We start from the raw sequence: 22,517 nt of genomic DNA on the forward strand, positions 1-22,517 counted from the left end.
GTGTTGACAAAAAACTTTCAGACATAACAGCTGTATGTACAGTCTTTGAGGTTTTACAGACTTAACTGTATAGTCTGACAGTCGGACAGAGTGTCACTGGCTAGTAGATAACTCAGGGCTATCTATGAATAATGCAATGATTCCTGAGAAAGCTTTGTCCATAGTGCACAAACATGTTGGAGAAGGAAGTCTAGTGCAAATAATCACCATAGGGAGGCTTTTGGGTTCACGAAGAAGCAAACGATTTTACTACATGTTGTTGATGCAAATACTGTACATACAAGGTAAACATAGAGTGACACTGTCAAATTATCTTTTTGAACTGCTGATGAATTGTATTATAAAAAACTAAAAGCAGTAAGAGTGTCAGGCCCGCTAATCACTATCCCATTACCCTGGGATGTGTCTGGGCAATCTCAGAGACAGAGAGCCAAAGATGTGTCAATGTGACACACAGGCACGCATGCGCCCACACGCACAGTTAAGCTGTATTTCTTAACTATGCGAATTAGGCTGTGAGTGAAGTGAGAACTGAAAACTGTGAAGCCGTTCGATGCTAGATACGGGTTCAAATTGTAAAAGTTGCCCTGTAGAGCTTTCCTGTAGACAAACAAAGTTGTGTTTATGTCCAGTGCTCCTCAAAATGAATTTTGACTGACAAACGTATTCTGGATGATTAAATGCGTTGCTCCAAAGAAATTGTCAAAGCAGATATTTTAATGTTTAAAATTGGACATCTGTTTGCAAGTATATACACAATTCTTCTTCCGTGCCCCACTTCTTTGCACTTTACCGTCATTATTATATTGTCATATTGCGTCGCCTGCCCGTTCGTGCACATGCACAATTCAAACAAAACAGGACCCACTCTAAAAGCATTGCCCCATAGCGCTACTCGAGGAGAAAAACTCCACACAATACCTTAATAGGGATTGGGAGCCCTTGAGTTGGGTGTTTTTTTTCTCGTGAACCAGACTGAAGGCTTGTTTCACTGCAACTATGTCATGGCACGTGTATTACTACTAAGGAATTGCAGTGTCAAGTGTGAAGTTGTTCACACCACAGGCCACGCATTTGGCCCGTTCTGAACAGGCATATTTTGAACGGCACTGCAATAGTTTGTCTCATTTATGACCAGTCCAAGACCCTGTATTAAGAACAAGATCACCCCAGTAAGACATTAACTTCTTGATTACTTAACTAAGTTTCCACCTAGCGGCTGCTGACCTGACTCAGCATCATAGAAGTCATCTTCAGTGAGGGCGCTGAGGGTAGACAACCTCCTGCTCTTGCACAGAGAGTGCTTGAGTTCCTGGTGCTCAGTTGCTGATGTCTGCAGGGCCTCTGTCAGAGCTTTGTTCTTCTCCACCTCCTGCTCGAACTTCAGGCTCCACACCTGCAAACACAGGAAACCCCAGACACAAGGTTAAGCAAATTAAGAGAATATGCCCCATATACTTCACACATGTTGGATCAAAATATATATTTTGATCCAACATGTGTGAAGTATATTGACAGTTGTGATTGACTGGTGGTTTGATCGATATGAAGGTGCTTCTATAGCTGCATCAGTGTGTGTGTGTGCGTGTGTCTCTCTGTATTTCTGATGGCAAGTCTTTGTTCTAACCCTGTCCACATATCTAGTTTCCTTCAATCAGAACCAAACACCCCGGTCTCTGAGAGCTCTGTGGCCCAGGATTGAGTGTCCCTTCAGGGCAACCTGAGCCAGGCCACTGTGGGACAGACCGGATCAGTGTTTCCTATTGTCGAACACATCTGTTGTTCGTCCCGTACTAACTAAACAGAAGACAGGCAACTTAACAAATATCCACTAGTCCTACCAATAATGAAGTAGAATGAGATAATGGCTAAAACAAAACATGCTTATTTTTAAAAAGAGAACTGCAAGTGCATTTCCAAACTCAGTGCATTATGATGATGAAGTATAATAAACAGACAACGTGCACTGAAAATAGCACAGCCTCCCCGGATGAAAACGTGTCACCTTGGGGAAGGCAGCAGAGTGAAACAGGAGCTTGTAAATCAGACTGTAAATGTGAGACTGCAAAGCAGGGCCAATGTCTTCTATTGGAGACGAAAAAGTTCATCCGCAACACTTAAAGTGCCTGAAGGATTATCACTTGTGTGCACATGTGTCATGCACAAAGAAACACCTGTCAAAGCATCTGCTGATGTGCTCAAGGTGAGCTATAATTCATGCCTGTAACCAATGGTGTTCTCCCTTTCAGCTATGGAGCTAAAACCATCACGGGAACAGTGTTTTCAGTGATCACCACCGTGGAGATTTCATGTGATCAACATGGTCAAAAGTTCATTTCTGCAAAATTCTTCTCCAAGATGTTCATGATCTGTGATATTACCATTAAAGTAACAGTAACTGCTGTCTACGATTTTGTTGAAAGAGGGCCGGTTTTACTGAGACTTTTGGAAATCATAAGACATAAATTGTAAAAAAACAAACAGTATATGGATAATTACCCTGAGTGTATTCCACGAACATGAGGCAGTGAAAACACTGGGACATATATTTACCAATTTGCTGATTGTTTTTTTCCCCCTAAAGGCTGCTGATCTGGCCTTTTGTAATGAATATTGATTGATTCCAATCCATGCATAGTCGATAGAGGCACCCCAAGGGTTTTTTAATGTAAATACATTACCAAATTGCATAATGTAAACCTGATTTCTTTTGAACTCTAGACTTGACACAGCAAAACTTCAATAAACTTAGAGTCCAGGAAGGTGAGAATGACTGATGTGCAGCAACATGCAGATCCTATCTCTGCAATACAGAGCAATAAAACACCTCTGGTCAGAACAGTGCTATAGCTACATTACGTTTATCCAAACTGAAGCATTTATGGCCTTGCTACATATCACCCCATTTCTACAAATACACAAATTTGATGTAACCAAAAATCACTCTATATAGACCTGTATCCTTGTATCCAATAAGATTGCAGCAATTGTGCCAGAAGCGCTAATATTTCATCCTTCAAACAGCTGCCTGCCACAGTCAATGACAAATTTCACACCTTCACTCTTGCTGTCGTCACACTTGCTATGGTTGCTATGTTCGGCCCCTGTAGGCCACGTTCTGTGTGGAAACAGAAATACAGTTCACTGTAGATGTTTAGATTCTGTTCTGTGATGTTCAATTCTTTTTTTGAGAAACCCCACTAAAATCTCTGTGATTCTCCCCCCAACTGTAAGATCAGTCCATTCATGCAGATATAGAAAAGTGGGAGAAAAATAACTGGCAAGTTAATGCTTCCAATCAACAACAGAGCAGTGACAGTAGCTAATGAGATCCATTTCACATATCAAATGTCTGCCAATAAAAAGATGTCCTCGCATGCCCAAAATTAATTCATGCCTCTTATTATATGCATGTTGTTGAGAGTGAATGAGCTTGATCTGCAGGAGCCAGTATTAACACTCCTTGTCCCAGCCACTTGGCTTAAGAGCCCATCCAGGAACAGAACACTTTGTTGTGTAACTAGCCCAGCCGGCTCTTTCGCTCGCACAGCACCCTCTCGCCTGAGTACAAACAGCGCTATTTTAAGCCCTGCTGAGGCTGTGTGCAGTAGCTGTTGCTGGAGCCTGGGAGGGAAGCTTCTCCTTGGCCAACTCCCCATAGGGTAGAAATTTTACTTTGTTCTAACATGTTGCTCTCTCTGCTGAGGGGGAAGCAAATCACAAAGGCAGATGCATTATAGCTCTATACGGTACTCTGCAATTAATGTTACTGTATTTGTAGATCATGACTATATGATGGCCGGGAGCTAAGCAACTAAAAAAATATTAGAGTTTGACGTAAGTACCGGTGCGGCATAGGGATGTACTACCAATTACACAGGAATACTCCCAAGTATCTCTCTGTACATACGCTCCCTTGGCTAAAAGGTCACAATCCGAAAAAGATAAGGTTGAATATACACTTCCTCGTCTTATCCAGATCTCGAATGACCCTGTATGAACTGAAAAAGAAGGAAGTCAGTGAAGGGGACCAACACGAACATTAAGTTGTGCCCAGTGAAGTCCCTCCCGGGTGAGGGATGGCAGACAGCAGGTGAGTTACATATGTGGCCACGGTTAATGTAAAGGTCAAACGGCACTTTGTGCTCTCTCTCCAATCCCCAAGGGTTTGAAGGGCAATCTGATTTCTTACAGGCTGTAGACAAAAAGGGTATGAAGGTCTACAGAGGGGGGGAAAAAAGGATACTATGCTGCCACTCTCCTGCCTTCAGAGCAATACAAACTGTCACACATGCTTATCTGTGTGTCACCACTAAGTGGTTTCAAGCTGTAAGCCTCAATTTGTTTTCTTGACAGGTGTGGAAGCCTGCTTCCAGAGAAAAACTCCACCAAAAGTTGGGTTTTATAAATCTGTGTTGGGTGAATGAGAGGTAGCGGCACAGATCTCTCCACAATTAAATGCCGTGTATTCACCCACCAGTCATACTGTGCCCTGCACGCACTGCATGAACCCGGCACTCTCAGTAGCATTCTACATTTCTGCAGCTGCAGCTGAAATGGGTCAGACCACATGCACTGCAATTGCTATTAATCATCTATTTCACATCTGCCCAGACATCAAAGCGCAACAGCATGTGACTGCTGTATGTTATGTACTGAAGACTACACATGTGTAAGTGGCAGCAATAGAGGAATCTAAGGCAGGACAATGGGAGTGGGATTAGAGTTAATGCTGCTTAATACAGCCAATCTCAGCAGTGTAGAAAACATAATCCAGTTAGTAGAACCAGTTTAGCATTAGACCAGTGTCTTAACAAGCATGCTACATATGTTTGATAATACATTTCCCTCTTATTATATCATCCGGTTGTCAGAATATCGTTTAGTGTCCATTGTTATGACACTTGGCAATAACTTGACAATACTTCTTGGGTGATTCACTTATCTTTATCTTGTTATACACACACACACAGGAGTCCTTAATCTCCATATTATAATCTTAATTCCTGCTTTGCTAATGGTTTTACAAGACAAGAGGTGTAGTACACACTATACTGTAACCAGCCAACCAATAGCCACAGTCTAAGGATTTCAGTTTGGTATTTTGACAAAGTGCCAATTTCAAATGAATTGGTAATGAGGGAAAGAAAAGAGTGAGACGGATTCATGATCTCTCAGTTCTTAATTCAGGTGTTGCATTACAGTGAAACACAAAAGAGCAACTGCTGCGTTTAAAATGGTTAAACCCACAATCTTTTTCTTAAAAGCTTGACTTTGAGTACCCCCATACCAAACTAATCCTCAATACAATTTAATCTTCCCCTCTCCGTGCTCTTACTTTGACAGAATTTATGACACTTGTGAAATGATTTCAGCAAAAAGATGCAATTAGCAGTGTAGCGCTCAGCCCAACTTCAAACATGCTCAATTTCACACTTGAATCCATAAGAATGACTTCCGCATATCGATGAATAGCTTTCGCCAGCGACATACTAAAAACATCAGATGACATCCAGTCCATGCCAAACTTCAAACACTACAGTAAGTCATCAGAGACCAGCCCACTGCATACACAGACAGTTGTTTAGCTGACAATAAAAAAAACACTGAGATACAGGAAGAAACTAAAAGAACAATTGCTTTGTTTGTACCTGTGCAGATACTGGACGAGTAAGCTGTCACCGTCTCCCCTTTCTCCTGTGCTCGGATGCTCTGGCATGTGGAAGTGTGCCTGCAAGCGTGTATTTTCACTGTGTGAGGGTTAATGCATGCATCGCCAGCTGAGCCTGTGAATATGCTCGCGCTTCAGTTGCTTTGCTCAATGCACAGCCTTTCCCCAGAGCGGGGAGTGTGTGGATCCAAGTCCAGGGGTGTCTGTGTGTGTGTGTGTGTGTGTGTGTGTGTGTGCGCTGATCTGCAAGCTGAATGCAGACCTAAGCATAAAAGCGGATCTTGCCTGTGTCCTTCCACACTGTGCCATTGCTCCCCCCCCCCCCCCCCTCCCACAGCCACAGCCATTGGGACAGGTGGACTCACACAAACTTCAAACCTGATTGGTATGAATTAACTAACATAAAGAGGAGGAGCTTTGGGATTTTGTAATCATGCAATATTATCTATTCAGCCAATAGGAGCACAGCACGTGGGTGAGGGTACGGGAATCAACGAGAAGAATATTCATGCATGCTCAGTTGGTTGCAGCTAATCGAAAAAGAAAACTAGCCTCCAAAACAATTGAATCAAGTGCGAGATTGCCGATAACTAGATTTTAGCAAAGTTTCAAATCGCATACTTTTTACTTTAAGTAGCTACATACTGCAGCTACCCTTACATAGTATGGGTATGGGCAGGACACACTACTTCGTCATAACATTGCACTTTAAATTGTGATTGTGGGTCAGAATAGCCCAAAAAAGCATGCTGACTTGCATGCAGAAATGCGACCGGATGCAGTAGGACATCCTCGCATACTGCATCTGACATATATAATAATGTTTTGGGACATACTAAATCTTTTTCTGCCATACTAAATATGGTAGTATGGGTAGAGGATCGCACAGTAGATCCAATTTAAATGTCAAATTTCTGCATCACAACACAATATACCACGTTTGTATGGTTCTGTTAGGAATGGTATGATGGTGGACAGTATAGCCCACAGGCTACTGTATTTTGTGTGGCATTTGTTAGACTGCTCAACCGTGTACATGCTGATACAGGCTTGATTAAGATAATGAAGATATTTCATACCTCCTCCTGTTTTGACAGCAGTTCAAGGCACAGATGGAGAGCAGCACAGGTTTCACTGGAGAGCTCACTGGTCTCTTTGGCTTTCAGTAAAAGAGGGGCAGCCAGTGCTTTTGAAAAACATACATACATATGTTCAATGCATGTGTATAAATTGGGCTGCAACTAAAGTTTATTTTTTAATATTGATTCATTTGATGACTATATTTTTCATGATTCATCAACGTATCACTTAGTCTCCAAAATGTCAGAAAATAGTTAAAAGAATGCTCAGCGAAGTCTTCAAAGTGGATGTTGGTCAAACCAACAATCCACAACCCAACGATTTGCAACGTACAAATCGACAATTAAAGGGTTAGGCCACTGTGCCAACCATTTTGGTTTGTGACACTTAATATCCAAGCAATACCTACTGGTGACCCCCCCCATGATTTGAGAGTCAGAAACATGTGTGTAGCTGAAATATTTTACCCTCAGTCATTTGGTGTTTACACTTAAGGGGTCCCGACCCCCCAGATTGGGAACCACAGGGTTGGGGTTAGGTTTACTAGAATTGTTTGCAATTCATTTTCTATCCATCGACTAAACAATTAATTCTGCTCATCTTCTCAGCAAACTACCAAAAGGTTAAAAACAGTGAACACTAGATTGACAACAGTGAAACGAGACCAATTCCAGGACTCCTACCACAATTCTCCTCATTCTTCACCATCGATAGAAATATCGACACTTCACTCTCCAATGTCTGCTGGGAAGCGCTGGCTGCCTGAAAGAGCACAGGACGAGAGAGACACTTACACATTGAACCCTCCTTTCTCCCTAAATAGCACTTCCTTCCTACTCTCAACTAATACAATACCTCATTAAAAAAGGTCCAAACTTAATCTTACCTGAAGGGCTTGTGACAGATTCCTCACCGTCACGTCACCGTCAGGATCGCTGATAATCTGTTCGTCGGTGCAGTGGCGTGTGCTATAGGACGCATGTGCCTCAAAAGCGTCCAACCATCCCTGTGTGGACAAATATCAGAAAGATTTACTGTCGTCCACCCTTGCAGATACACTGACTGTCAAATCAGTCAGGTTGTTCAGAGAAGGGGTGAAGAAACAGCATAGAAGGTGAATCTTATCTCACTTTTCTTGTCGCCACTGAATTTGTCTTTGAGGAGACCTTAAAATGATGTACAGTGTCATCAAAGCACCTGAGCATGAAGAAGCAGTGATCCCATGGTTTGACCTAGAAACGACAGAATTAAATCACTTACAGTCACGCTTGCTGCACTAGATGTCAAACATCACCATCTCAAGTATGATGTAATCACAACTGAAAGATTGGAGGACGACCATGTATAGTATAGATACTTAACTGCAGTTTAATGTTTTTTTCTTTTTAGAACCAAAGATGAGAACATGCCATTGTTTAGTATTATTTAATCACGATCACTTGGAAGATATTTAGATGCAAGGATTCCGACCATTAGCTCTAAAGTGAAAGTGGAGATAGTGATGTCGCAGGTTTCAGTCAGAAAATTCTCTTTTTCCGCTGATGAACTCCAGCTACACACAGTCTGCGTTTTATTTAGAACGTTCAGCATGGTGAAAAGTACTGTTAGCTGTTTACAACAGTCATAGAAAAGACCTAAAAATATCTTTTGTCCAAACAAACGGTAGCAATTCACAAACACATTTCAGTCCCATCACAAGGTAAAATCCAATAATGGCTGCAGAACTGAAGTTAACAGAGAAAATGGTGGAAGACTGGTGTGGAAGACAGTACGTTCATGCTGCTGTTACGCACGCCTCCACCTCATCATCATCTTCATCAACTCATCATTCTATCAGCCTCATCATCTTCATCAACTCATCATTCTATCAGCCTCATCAGCCACCACCACCAGTGTCTGGACTCCAAGGGGTGGATTTATCTTGCTGCTGCTCAGGGCAGACGCCCCTCGATTACAAATCTCCCTGCAGATTCAAAGACAAAGACCAAATCCCAATGTCCCCGCTAAACCCTCAAACCTCGAACCCTCAAGGACTTACTGACGTCACCTGGTAAGTGGTTGTGTGTGAGAGACTGTGAGGGCTTGAGATGGTGTAAATAGGAATGGGACAGCACTTTGCTGCAACATATCACGTTACCATGAAAACGACAACAAATATGATGTATAATTGTGTGTATTTATTTTATACTTTGTACTCCCTGATTTGAACGTCTTCCAGGATCTTTACTCACAAGATGAGAAGTAATTTCATATAATCTATTTACTTGTTTTTGTCTAAACAGCTTCAATGACAAAATCTAATATTTGATGAATAAATAAATAAATATTCTCTGATTTCATGTTTATTTTTTGTTCCATCTTTAACACTTAATGTATCTGTGTAAATGTAATACTCCAGACTGAACACACGTGAGCCGTCCTCTTTGTTTACCTTTTTTTTTACGTCTCCATGCGTCCACTGGTTACCCCATATATAAAAAAGGTAAACAAAGAGGACGGCTCACGTGTGTTCAGCCTGTCATATTACATGTACACAGAAACATTAAGGGTTAAAAATAGAACAAAATATAAACATGAAATCAGAGGATATTTATTTATTTATTCATCAAATGTTTGATTTTCTTATTGAAGCTGTTTTGACAAAAACGAGCAAATAGATGATATTAAATCACCTCTCATCTTGTGAGGAAAGAGCCTGGAACACGTTCAAATCAGGGAGTACAAAGTATAAAATAAATACACAGTTATAAATCATATTTGTTGTCGTTTTCATGGTAACGTGATATGTCGGTGATCGATTTGGCGCACGCCTGGCTTATGTCGAACGAGCCTATTTCGTGTATGTATTTTAGCATGCGCGCATGCACGTAATCGTGTGCGTGCATGTGTGTTTTTTTTTGAGTGGCACAAGCAACATTCTAGAACACCTGAGGTCATCAAGCCCTGCAGCGTTCTCAGCGTCACAAAGCCGTTCTCAGCGTCATAAAGCCCTGCAACGTCATAAAGCCCTGAAACTTTCGAAGACAGTGCACAAACCAGAGCAGACCTCAGACGACCACAGGACAGCGAGGCAGGAGGACCGAACCAGACCCACTCTCAAGCGAGGCAGGAGGACCGAACCAGACCCACTCTCAAGCGAGGCAGGAGGACCGAACCAGACTCACTCTCAAACTCGTAAAGTAGTATTTTTATTTCTTTGGAAAGTCTTAAGGCTGGTGTACTGGTTTCACGGAGAGAAATTCTGCAGATATCTCTGGATTCAATGTCGAATTCTCATGTGCTGCGATGTATTGGTGGTCAGTGTTAGCTTGTAGCTTTGTGTTGGTATATCGAAGCGGAGTGCGTAGCTTGCCGACTCGTGGCGAGAAATACGTGATATTGTGATACATCTTCTAGTTGATTGTATTAGTTGTGTATAATTGTGTTTGGAGTGTGTAAAAAATGACTTGCATGATAGTGTTGCCCCGATTTTGTTGTTTAATCTGGTATATAACATGCATTATATTCGCTCTCTATATTTAAATTTATTCTACGGTATATGCTACCGCTTTTTCATTGTTTGTACCATATGGTTTACACACCCACATTTATACACATAGTTTGGTCCATTCTCTATTGATAGTAGGTATGGTATAGCTCTGGGTGAACTCAGAGGGATACAGTATTTATTTCTTGATTCAACAACGGCAGGATGTCAGTGATGACAGGGGGAGCATCTCAACGCTAATAGGCTATGGTGCCACAGCTCAATCGCCAAAACGCCCCAAGTGCGTGAGTTGAAAATGTTCAAATCACACGATGGGACTGGAGTGACACAATTTTGCGATGATGCGGCGCGTTTGGCGTGGCGACATGAGTTGAAATTGTTGAAACTTCAGCGAAAAAATGGCGTGGCGCTGTGGCGCGATAGCCTATAAGCGTTGAGATGTTTCTCCTGTCATCACTGACGTCCTGCCGTTGTTGAATCAGGAAATAAATAGCTGCTACAATGTTAGCCTAGCACCGATCGATCCGAGCTCCAATGAGAAAACAATTGATTTTTTTGTTTTGTCAATGGAGCTCTTATCGATCGGTGCTACAATCATCCATCAACACTCAACATAACGTCATCTCGTTGTAAATACGGCAGCATCTTTTTCATTGTTTGTACCATATGGTTTACACACACACATTTATACACATAGTTTGGTCCGTTCTCTATTGATAGTAGGTATCGTATAGCTCTGGGTGAACTCAGAGGGATACAGTATTTATTTCTTGATTCAACAACGGCAGGATGTCAGTGATGACAGGGGGAGCATCTCAACGCTAATAGGCTATGGTGCCACAGCGTCAATCGCCAAAACGCCCCAAGTGCGTGAGTTGAAAATGTTCAAATCACACGATGGGACTGGAGTGACACAATTTTGCGATGATGCGGCGCGTTTGGCGTGGCGACATGAGTTGAAATTGTTGAAACTTCAGCGAAAAAATGGCGTGGCGCTGTGTCGCGATAGCCTATAAGCGTTGAGATGTTTCTCCTGTCATCACTGATGTCCTGCCGTTGTTGAATCAGGAAATAAATAGCTGCTACAATGTTAGCCTAGCACCGATCGATCCGAGCTCCAATGAGAAAACAATTGATTTTTTTGTTTTGTCAATGGAGCTCTTATCGATAGGTGCTACAATCATCCATCAACACTCAACATAACGTCATCTCGTTGTAAATACGGCAGCATCTTTTTCATTGTTTGTACCATATGGTTTACACACACACATTTATACACATAGTTTGGTCCGTTCTCTATTGATAGTAGGTATGGTATAGCTCTGGGTGAACTCAGAGGGATACAGTATTTATTTCTTGATTCAACAACGGCAGGACGTCAGTGATGACAGGGGGAGCATCTCAACGCTAATAGGCTATGGTGCCGCAGCGTCAATCGCCAAAACGCCCCAAGTGCGTGAGTTGAAAATGTTCAAATCACACGATGGGACTGGAGTGACACAATTTTGCGATGATGCGGCGCGTTTGGCGTGGCGACATGAGTTGAAATTGTTGAAACTTCAGCGAAAAAATGGTGTGGCGCTGTGGCGCGATAGCCTATAAGCGTTGAGATGTTTCTCCTGTCATCACTGACGTCCTGCCGTTGTTGAATCAGGAAATAAATAGCTGCTACAATGTTAGCCTAGCACCGATCGATCCGAGATCCAATGAGAAAACAAGTTTCGTGAAGTCTTAAGGTCGGTAAGTAGTTTTGTTTTATCAATGGAATTTGGATCGATAGGTGCTAGGCTATGCTTACATTGAAGCAGCTCAATCAACACTCAACATAACGTCATCTCGGTGTAAAAACTCCAGCATATTTTTCATTGTTTGTACCATATGGTTTACACACACACACATTTATACACATAGTTTGGTCCATTCTCTATTGATAGTAGGTATCGTATAGCTCTGGGTGAACTCAGAGGGATACAGTATTTATTTCTTGATTCAACAACGGCAGGATGTCAGTGATGACAGGGGGAGCATCTCAACGCTAATAGGCTATGGTGCCACAGCGTCAATCGCCAAAACGCCCCAAGTGCGTGAGTTGAAAATGTTCAAATCACACGATGGGACTGGAGTGACACAATTTTGCGATGATGCGGCGCGTTTGGCGTGGCGACATGAGTTGAAATTGTTGAAACTTCAGCGAAAAAATGGCGTGGCGCTGTGGCGCGATAGCCTATAAGCGTTGAGATGTTTCTCCTGTCATCACTGACGTCCTGCCGTTGTTGAATCAGGAAATAAATAGCTGCTACAATGTTAGCCTAGCACCGATCGATCCGAGCTCCAATGAGAAAACAATTGATTTTTTTGTTTTGTCAATGGAGCTCTTATCGATTGGTGCTACAATCATCCATCAACACTCAACATAACGTCATCTCGTTGTAAATACGGCAGCATCTTTTTCATTGTTTGTACCATATGGTTTACACACACACATTTATACACATAGTTTGGTCCGTTCTCTATTGATAGTAGGTATCGTATAGCTCTGGGTGAACTCAGAGGGATACAGTATTTATTTCTTGATTCAACAACGGCAGGATGTCAGTGATGACAGGGGGAGCATCTCAACGCTAATAGGCTATGGTGCCACAGCGTCAATCGCCAAAACGCCCCAAGTGCGTGAGTTGAAAATGTTCAAATCACACGATGGGACTGGAGTGACACAATTTTGCGATGATGCGGCGCGTTTGGCGTGGCGACATGAGTTGAAATTGTTGAAACTTCAGCGAAAAAATGGCGTGGCGCTGTGTCGCGATAGCCTATAAGCGTTGAGATGTTTCTCCTGTCATCACTGATGTCCTGCCGTTGTTGAATCAGGAAATAAATAGCTGCTACAATGTTAGCCTAGCACCGATCGATCCGAGCTCCAATGAGAAAACAATTGATTTTTTTGTTTTGTCAATGGAGCTCTTATCGATCGGTGCTACAATCATCCATCAACACTCAACATAACGTCATCTCGTTGTAAATACGGCAGCATCTTTTTCATTGTTTGTACCATATGGTTTATACACACACATTTATACACATAGTTTGGTCCGTTCTCTATTGATAGTAGGTATCGTATAGCTCTGGGTGAACTCAGAGGGATACAGTATTTATTTCTTGATTCAACAACGGCAGGACGTCAGTGATGACAGGGGGAGCATCTCAACGCTAATAGGCTATGGTGCCGCAGCGTCAATCGCCAAAACGCCCCAAGTGCGTGAGTTGAAAATGTTCAAATCACACGATGGGACTGGAGTGACACAATTTTGCGATGATGCGGCGCGTTTGGCGTGGCGACATGAGTTGAAATTGTTGAAACTTCAGCGAAAAAATGGCGTGGCGCTGTGTCGCGATAGCCTATAAGCGTTGAGATGTTTCTCCTGTCATCACTGACGTCCTGCCGTTGTTGAATCAGGAAATAAATAGCTGCTACAATGTTAGCCTAGCACCGATCGATCCGAGATCCAATGAGAAAACAAGTTTCGTGAAGTCTTAAGGTCGGTAAGTAGTTTTGTTTTATCAATGGAATTTGGATCGATAGGTGCTAGGCTATGCTAACATTGTAGCAGCTCCATCAACACTCAACATAACGTCATCTCGGTGTAAATACTCCAGCATATTTTTCATTGTTTATACCATATGGTTTACACACACACACATTTATACACATAGTTTGGTCCGTTCTCTATTGATAGTAGGTATTGTATAGCTCTGGGTGAACTCAGAGGGATACAGTATTTATTTCTTGATTCAACAACGGCAGGATGTCAGTGATGACAGGGGGAGCATCTCAACGCTAATAGGCTATGGTGCCACAGCGTCAATCGCCAAAACGCCCCAAGTGCGTGAGTTGAAAATGTTCAAATCACACGATGGGACTGGAGTGACACAATTTTGCGATGATGCGGCGCGTTTGGCGTGGCGACATGAGTTGAAATTGTTGAAACTTCAGCGAAAAAATGGCGTGGCGCTGTGTCGCGATAGCCTATAAGCGTTGAGATGTTTCTCCTGTCATCACTGACGTCCTGCCGTTGTTGAATCAGGAAATAAATAGCTGCTACAATGTTAGCCTAGCACCGATCGATCCGAGCTCCAATGAGAAAACAATTGATTTTTTTGTTTTGTCAATGGAGCTCTTATCGATCGGTGCTACAATCATCCATCAACACTCAACATAACGTCATCTCGTTGTAAATACGGCAGCATCTTTTTCATTGTTTGTACCATATGGTTTACACACACACATTTATACACATAGTTTGGTCCGTTCTCTATTGATAGTAGGTATCGTATAGCTCTGGGTGAACTCAGAGGGATAAAGTATTTATTTCTTGATTCAACAACGGCAGGATGTCAGTGATGACAGGGGGAGCATCTCAACGCTAATAGGCTATGGTGCCGCAGCGTCAATCGCCAAAACGCCCCAAGTGCGTGAGTTGAAAATGTTCAAATCACACGATGGGACTGGAGTGACACAATTTTGCGATGATGCGGCGCGTTTGGCGTGGCGACATGAGTTGAAATTGTTGAAACTTCAGCGAAAAAATGGCGTGGCGCTGTGTCGCGATAGCCTATAAGCGTTGAGATGTTTCTCCTGTCATCACTGACGTCCTGCCGTTGTTGAATCAGGAAATAAATAGCTGCTACAATGTTAGCCTAGCACCGATCGATCCGAGCTCCAATGAGAAAACAATTGATTTTTTTGTTTTGTCAATGGAGCTCTTATCGATCGGTGCTACAATCATCCATCAACACTCAACATAACGTCATCTCGTTGTAAATACGGCAGCATCTTTTTCATTGTTTGTACCATATGGTTTACACACACACATTTATACACATAGTTTGGTCCGTTCTCTATTGATAGTAGGTATCGTATAGCTCTGGGTGAACTCAGAGGGATACAGTATTTATTTCTTGATTCAACAACGGCAGGACGTCAGTGATGACAGGGGGAGCATCTCAACGCTAATAGGCTATGGTGCCGCAGCGTCAATCGCCAAAACGCCCCAAGTGCGTGAGTTGAAAATGTTCAAATCACACGATGGGACTGGAGTGACACAATTTTGCGATGATGCGGCGCGTTTGGCGTGGCGACATGAGTTGAAATTGTTGAAACTTCAGCGAAAAAATGGTGTGGCGCTGTGGCGCGATAGCCTATTAGCGTTGAGATGTTTCTCCTGTCATCACTGACGTCCTGCCGTTGTTGAATCAGGAAATAAATAGCTGCTACAATGTTAGCCTAGCACCGATCGATCCGAGATCCAATGAGAAAACAAGTTTCGTGAAGTCTTAAGGTCGGTAAGTAGTTTTGTTTTATCAATGGAATTTGGATCGATAGGTGCTAGGCTATGCTAACATTGTAGCAGCTCCATCAACACTCAACATAACGTCATCTCGGTGTAAATACTCCAGCATATTTTTCATTGTTTATACCATATGGTTTACACACACACACATTTATACACATAGTTTGGTCCGTTCTCTATTGATAGTAGGTATTGTATAGCTCTGGGTGAACTCAGAGGGATACAGTATTTATTTCTTGATTCAACAACGGCAGGATGTCAGTGATGACAGGGGGAGCATCTCAACGCTAATAGGCTATGGTGCCACAGCGTCAATCGCCAAAACGCCCCAAGTGCGTGAGTTGAAAATGTTCAAATCACACGATGGGACTGGAGTGACACAATTTTGCGATGATGCGGCGCGTTTGGCGTGGCGACATGAGTTGAAATTGTTGAAACTTCAGCGAAAAAATGGCGTGGCGCTGTGTCGCGATAGCCTATAAGCGTTGAGATGTTTCTCCTGTCATCACTGATGTCCTGCCGTTGTTGAATCAGGAAATAAATAGCTGCTACAATGTTAGCCTAGCACCGATCGATCCGAGCTCCAATGAGAAAACAATTGATTTTTTTGTTTTGTCAATGGAGCTCTTATCGATAGGTGCTACAATCATCCATCAACACTCAACATAACGTCATCTCGTTGTAAATACGGCAGCATCTTTTTCATTGTTTGTACCATATGGTTTACACACACACATTTATACACATAGTTTGGTCCGTTCTCTATTGATAGTAGGTATGGTATAGCTCTGGGTGAACTCAGAGGGATACAGTATTTATTTCTTGATTCAACAACGGCAGGACGTCAGTGATGACAGGGGGAGCATCTCAACGCTAATAGGCTATGGTGCCGCAGCGTCAATCGCCAAAACGCCCCAAGTGCGTGAGTTGAAAATGTTCAAATCACACGATGGGACTGGAGTGACACAATTTTGCGATGATGCGGCGCGTTTGGCGTGGCGACATGAGTTGAAATTGTTGAAACTTCAGCGAAAAAATGGTGTGGCGCTGTGGCGCGATAGCCTATAAGCGTTGAGATGTTTCTCCTGTCATCACTGACGTCCTGCCGTTGTTGAATCAGGAAATAAATAGCTGCTACAATGTTAGCCTAGCACCGATCGATCCGAGATCCAATGAGAAAACAAGTTTCGTGAAGTCTTAAGGTCGGTAAGTAGTTTTGTTTTATCAATGGAATTTGGATCGATAGGTGCTAGGCTATGCTTACATTGAAGCAGCTCAATCAACACTCAACATAACGTCATCTCGGTGTAAAAACTCCAGCATATTTTTCATTGTTTGTACCATATGGTTTACACACACACACATTTATACACATAGTTTGGTCCATTCTCTATTGATAGTAGGTATCGTATAGCTCTGGGTGAACTCAGAGGGATACAGTATTTATTTCTTGATTCAACAACGGCAGGATGTCAGTGATGACAGGGGGAGCATCTCAACGCTAATAGGCTATGGTGCCGCAGCGTCAATCGCCAAAACGCCCCAAGTGCGTGAGTTGAAAATGTTCAAATCACACGATGGGACTGGAGTGACACAATTTTGCGATGATGCGGCGCGTTTGGCGTGGCGACATGAGTTGAAATTGTTGAAACTTCAGCGAAAAAATGGCGTGGCGCTGTGTCGCGATAGCCTATAAGCGTTGAGATGTTTCTCCTGTCATCACTGACGTCCTGCCGTTGTTGAATCAGGAAATAAATAGCTGCTACAATGTTAGCCTAGCACCGATCGATCCGAGATCCAATGAGAAAACAAGTTTCGTGAAGTCTTAAGGTCGGTAAGTAGTTTTGTTTTATCAATGGAATTTGGATCGATAGGTGCTAGGCTATGCTAACATTGTAGCAGCTCCATCAACACTCAACATAACGTCATCTCGGTGTAAATACTCCAGCATATTTTTCATTGTTTATACCATATGGTTTACACACACACACATTTATACACATAGTTTGGTCCGTTCTCTATTGATAGTAGGTATTGTATAGCTCTGGTTGAACTCAGAGGGATACAGTATTTATTTCTTGATTCAACAACGGCAGGATGTCAGTGATGACAGGGGGAGCATCTCAACGCTAATAGGCTATGGTGCCACAGCGTCAATCGCCAAAACGCCCCAAGTGCGTGAGTTGAAAATGTTCAAATCACACGATGGGACTGGAGTGACACAATTTTGCGATGATGCGGCGCGTTTGGCGTGGCGACATGAGTTGAAATTGTTGAAACTTCAGCGAAAAAATGGCGTGGCGCTGTGTCGCGATAGCCTATAAGCGTTGAGATGTTTCTCCTGTCATCACTGACGTCCTGCCGTTGTTGAATCAGGAAATAAATAGCTGCTACAATGTTAGCCTAGCACCGATCGATCCGAGCTCCAATGAGAAAACAATTGATTTTTTTGTTTTGTCAATGGAGCTCTTATCGATCGGTGCTACAATCATCCATCAACACTCAACATAACGTCATCTCGTTGTAAATACGGCAGCATCTTTTTCATTGTTTGTACCATATGGTTTACACACACACATTTATACACATAGTTTGGTCCGTTCTCTATTGATAGTAGGTATCGTATAGCTCTGGGTGAACTCAGGGATACAGTATTTATTTCTTGATTCAACAACGGCAGGACGTCAGTGATGACAGGGGGAGCATCTCAACGCTAATAGGCTATGGTGCCGCAGCGTCAATCGCCAAAACGCCCCAAGTGCGTGAGTTGAAAATGTTCAAATCACACGATGGGACTGGAGTGACACAATTTTGCGATGATGCGGCGCGTTTGGCGTGGCGACATGAGTTGAAATTGTTGAAACTTCAGCGAAAAAATGGTGTGGCGCTGTGGCGCGATAGCCTATAAGCGTTGAGATGTTTCTCCTGTCATCACTGACGTCCTGCCGTTGTTGAATCAGGAAATAAATAGCTGCTACAATGTTAGCCTAGCACCGATCGATCCGAGATCCAATGAGAAAACAAGTTTCGTGAAGTCTTAAGGTCGGTAAGTAGTTTTGTTTTATCAATGGAATTTGGATCGATAGGTGCTAGGCTATGCTAACATTGTAGCAGCTCCATCAACACTCAACATAACGTCATCTCGGTGTAAAAACTCCAGCATATTTTTCATTGTTTGTACCATATGGTTTACACACACACACATTTATACACATAGTTTGGTCCATTCTCTATTGATAGTAGGTATCGTATAGCTCTGGGTGAACTCAGAGGGATACAGTATTTATTTCTTGATTCAACAACGGCAGGATGTCAGTGATGACAGGGGGAGCATCTCAACGCTAATAGGCTATGGTGCCACAGCGTCAATCGCCAAAACGCCCCAAGTGCGTGAGTTGAAAATGTTCAAATCACACGATGGGACTGGAGTGACACAATTTTGCGATGATGCGGCGCGTTTGGCGTGGCGACATGAGTTGAAATTGTTGAAACTTCAGCGAAAAAATGGCGTGGCGCTGTGTCGCGATAGCCTATAAGCGTTGAGATGTTTCTCCTGTCATCACTGACGTCCTGCCGTTGTTGAATCAGGAAATAAATAGCTGCTACAATGTTAGCCTAGCACCGATCGATCCGAGATCCAATGAGAAAACAAGTTTCGTGAAGTCTTAAGGTCGGTAAGTAGTTTTGTTTTATCAATGGAATTTGGATCGATAGGTGCTAGGCTATGCTAACATTGTAGCAGCTCCATCAACACTCAACATAACGTCATCTCGGTGTAAATACTCCAGCATATTTTTCATTGTTTATACCATATGGTTTACACACACACACATTTATACACATAGTTTGGTCCGTTCTCTATTGATAGTAGGTATTGTATAGCTCTGGGTGAACTCAGAGGGATACAGTATTTATTTCTTGATTCAACAACGGCAGGATGTCAGTGATGACAGGGGGAGCATCTCAACGCTAATAGGCTATGGTGCCACAGCGTCAATCGCCAAAACGCCCCAAGTGCGTGAGTTGAAAATGTTCAAATCACACGATGGGACTGGAGTGACACAATTTTGCAATGATGCGGCGAGTGTGGCGTGGCGACATGAGTTGAAATTGTTGAAACTTCAGCGAAAAAATGGCGTGGCGCTGTGTCGCGATAGCCTATAAGCGTTGAGATGTTTCTCCTGTCATCACTGACGTCCTGCCGTTGTTGAATCAGGAAATAAATAGCTGCTACAATGTTAGCCTAGCACCGATCGATCCGAGCTCCAATGAGAAAACAATTGATTTTTTTGTTTTGTCAATGGAGCTCTTATCGATCGGTGCTACAATCATCCATCAACACTCAACATAACGTCATCTCGTTGTAAATACGGAAGCATCTTTTTCATTGTTTGTACCATATGGTTTACACACACACATTTATACACATAGTTTGGTCCGTTCTCTATTGATAGTAGGTATCGTATAGCTCTGGGTGAACTCAGAGGGATACAGTATTTATTTCTTGATTCAACAACGGCAGGACGTCAGTGATGACAGGGGGAGCATCTCAACGCTAATAGGCTATGGTGCCGCAGCGTCAATCGCCAAAACGCCCCAAGTGCGTGAGTTGAAAATGTTAAAATCAAACGATGGGACTGGAGTGACACAATTTTGCGATGATGCGGCGCGTTTGGCGTGGCGACATGAGTTGAAATTGTTGAAACTTCAGCGAAAAAATGGCGTGTCGCGATAGCCTATAAGCGTTGAGATGTTTCTCCTGTCATCACTGACGTCCTGCCGTTGTTGAATCAGGAAATAAATAGCTGCTACAATGTTAGCCTAGCACCGATCGATCCGAGCTCCAATGAGAAAACAATTGATTTTTTTGTTTTGTCAATGGAGCTCTTATCGATCGGTGCTACAATCATCCATCAACACTCAACATAACGTCATCTCGTTGTAAATACGGCAGCATCTTTTTCATTGTTTGTACCATATGGTTTACACACACACATTTATACACAGTGTAGCCTGAACCCCAGCTTGCCTGCCCAGGGCTTCCAGGCTAAGAACCCCAGCTTGCCTGCTCAGGTCTGTGTTCACCCAGAGCGCTACGATACCTCACATCAATAGAGACCAGACCAAACGTCTATGAATGTGTGTGTTTAAACCATATGGTACAAACAATGAAAAAGACGCAAAAAGTAGTTTTGTTAAGTCTTAAGGTCGGTAAGTAGTTTTGTTAAGTTTTCAGGTCGGTGAGTAGTTTTGTTAAGTCTTCAGGTCGGTAAGTAGTTTTTGTTTTTTTAGGATACACTGAGCTCCTCTGTCCTCTTCTTCATCTCCATTATGAATTGATGTCCCATTAATTCTCATTACTAACTTTGCTTCTTCCCCGGAGTCTTTGTGCTTTCTTCCCTAACAGGTTCCATGGATTGTAGTTTTATCTGGACACTCGTCCTTCCTCCCGCCATGGCCCTGCTGACAACTACTACCATTTTTATTATGAACATTATTAACTCTATTTCTGATACCATTAACGCACGTTACTGACTTTGCTTCTTCACCAAAATCTCTGTGCTTTCTCACCTTGCAGGTTTCCGTGGATCCTGGTTATACCTGGACCATGGTCTTGCCTCCTGCCGTGTTCTGCCATATGCATTGAATGTGTTGTAATTCTGTTATGTTGTTTATTCTGTACCAATGACAGCTATTGCACTTCTGTCCATCCTGGGAGAGGGATCCCTCCTCTGTTGCTCTCCCACAGGTCTCTTCCTCTTTTCTCCCCGTTAAAGAGTTTTTTGGGGGGAGTTTTTCCTGTTCCGATGTGAGGGTTCCGAGACAAGAGGATGTCGCATGTGTACAGATTGTAAAGCCCTCTGAGGCATATTTTTGATTTTGGGTTATACAAAATAAATTGAATTGAAAATGTAATTGTATTGAACAGTATGTCGAAAAAAAGTCATAAAATTTCAAAGAAATTGTAAAAAAGTCATAATATACTATGTCACAAAAAAGTCACAGTATAGTTGTATCCAGACCTTGACCTATAACCGATAGATAATTGAGAATTCAAAAATTTTGACTGAGCGCTTCGATTTTAACCGGCGCAGCTTTTCCAGCCTTTATGGGACTCGTTCAGCGGTGCAGGAAACACACCAACCAATTACATTCATTGTAAATCACATCACATGATGTCAGCCAATCAAATATGTGTATTCTGATAAGGTTCCCAAGTGGAGTAGTCGGAGAATAATACATGATTCAGAAGTTATTTCACATGGCGTCCTCAAAAAAGAGAAAAGTGGAGAGACCAGTTTCTTTAACCAACAATGGGACATACTTAAATGTTAATTCTTCCCACAGGCACTTTAAAACCAGTATGGTGTTCAGACCTCTTGGACCCGAGTGAGCCCCATTTGGGGTACAGAGTGAGATTTTTAATCGAAGAGAGCGTCGTAGAAATCAAAGTTCATAAAGAAATTAAAAAAAGAAATTCCTTTTTTTTTTTTTTTTTTTAGCAAAAAAAGTCTCCTTAATGTAATCATGTTAACCATTTTACACACGGCAAACACCATTATAAACTATTCTACTACCTAACTAAGACGATTCGCCACAATATCATGTATTTGACGCCAGAAACGGCAAGATAACAACTCAGAGAATGCTTCGTAAATCTCGGCCATAGCATCTCACCCGGCATATTACACCGCTAACGACATTAGTGCTTCACACAGATTTCAACGGTATCGTCCAAATTACTCTCCGTCAAAGCGTTCAGGAGTTACAGCCAACAAGCCACAGAAAGCACAACTCCCACACTACGAAATATTATAACTATCATACCTTGAGTCGGTTTTTAGGGCCAAAACGGTGAAATCCGCAATTATTCCTTATTAGTAATGTGTTCTTCTGCTAAGTAGGTACGTCTGGAACTTAAAATGGCGTT

At 42.5% G+C, this 22,517-nt stretch overlaps 1 protein-coding gene across 2 annotated transcripts in view; it reads right to left on the bottom strand.

Moving 5' to 3' along the window:
• The window catches only part of LOC306706635 (oxysterol-binding protein-related protein 1-like), a 35,389-nt gene that overhangs the window by 7,238 nt on the left and 5,634 nt on the right, over positions 1-22,517 (bottom strand). For both annotated transcript variants that reach the window (XM_079173783.1, XM_079173782.1), the window contains exons 12-16: positions 7,882-7,983; positions 7,638-7,757; positions 7,435-7,513; positions 6,751-6,857; positions 1,228-1,396 (exon numbers count right to left, since the gene is read on the bottom strand). In XM_079173783.1, the coding sequence (XP_079029909.1) occupies positions 1,228-1,396; positions 6,751-6,857; positions 7,435-7,513; positions 7,638-7,757; positions 7,882-7,983 (577 nt within the window). The remainder of the gene's footprint in view (positions 1-1,227; positions 1,397-6,750; positions 6,858-7,434; positions 7,514-7,637; positions 7,758-7,881; positions 7,984-22,517) is intronic.

The sequence above is a fragment of the Pholis gunnellus genome, assembly GCF_910591455.1.
Source record: "Pholis gunnellus genome assembly, chromosome: 14".
Lineage (NCBI taxonomy): Eukaryota > Metazoa > Chordata > Actinopteri > Perciformes > Pholidae > Pholis > Pholis gunnellus.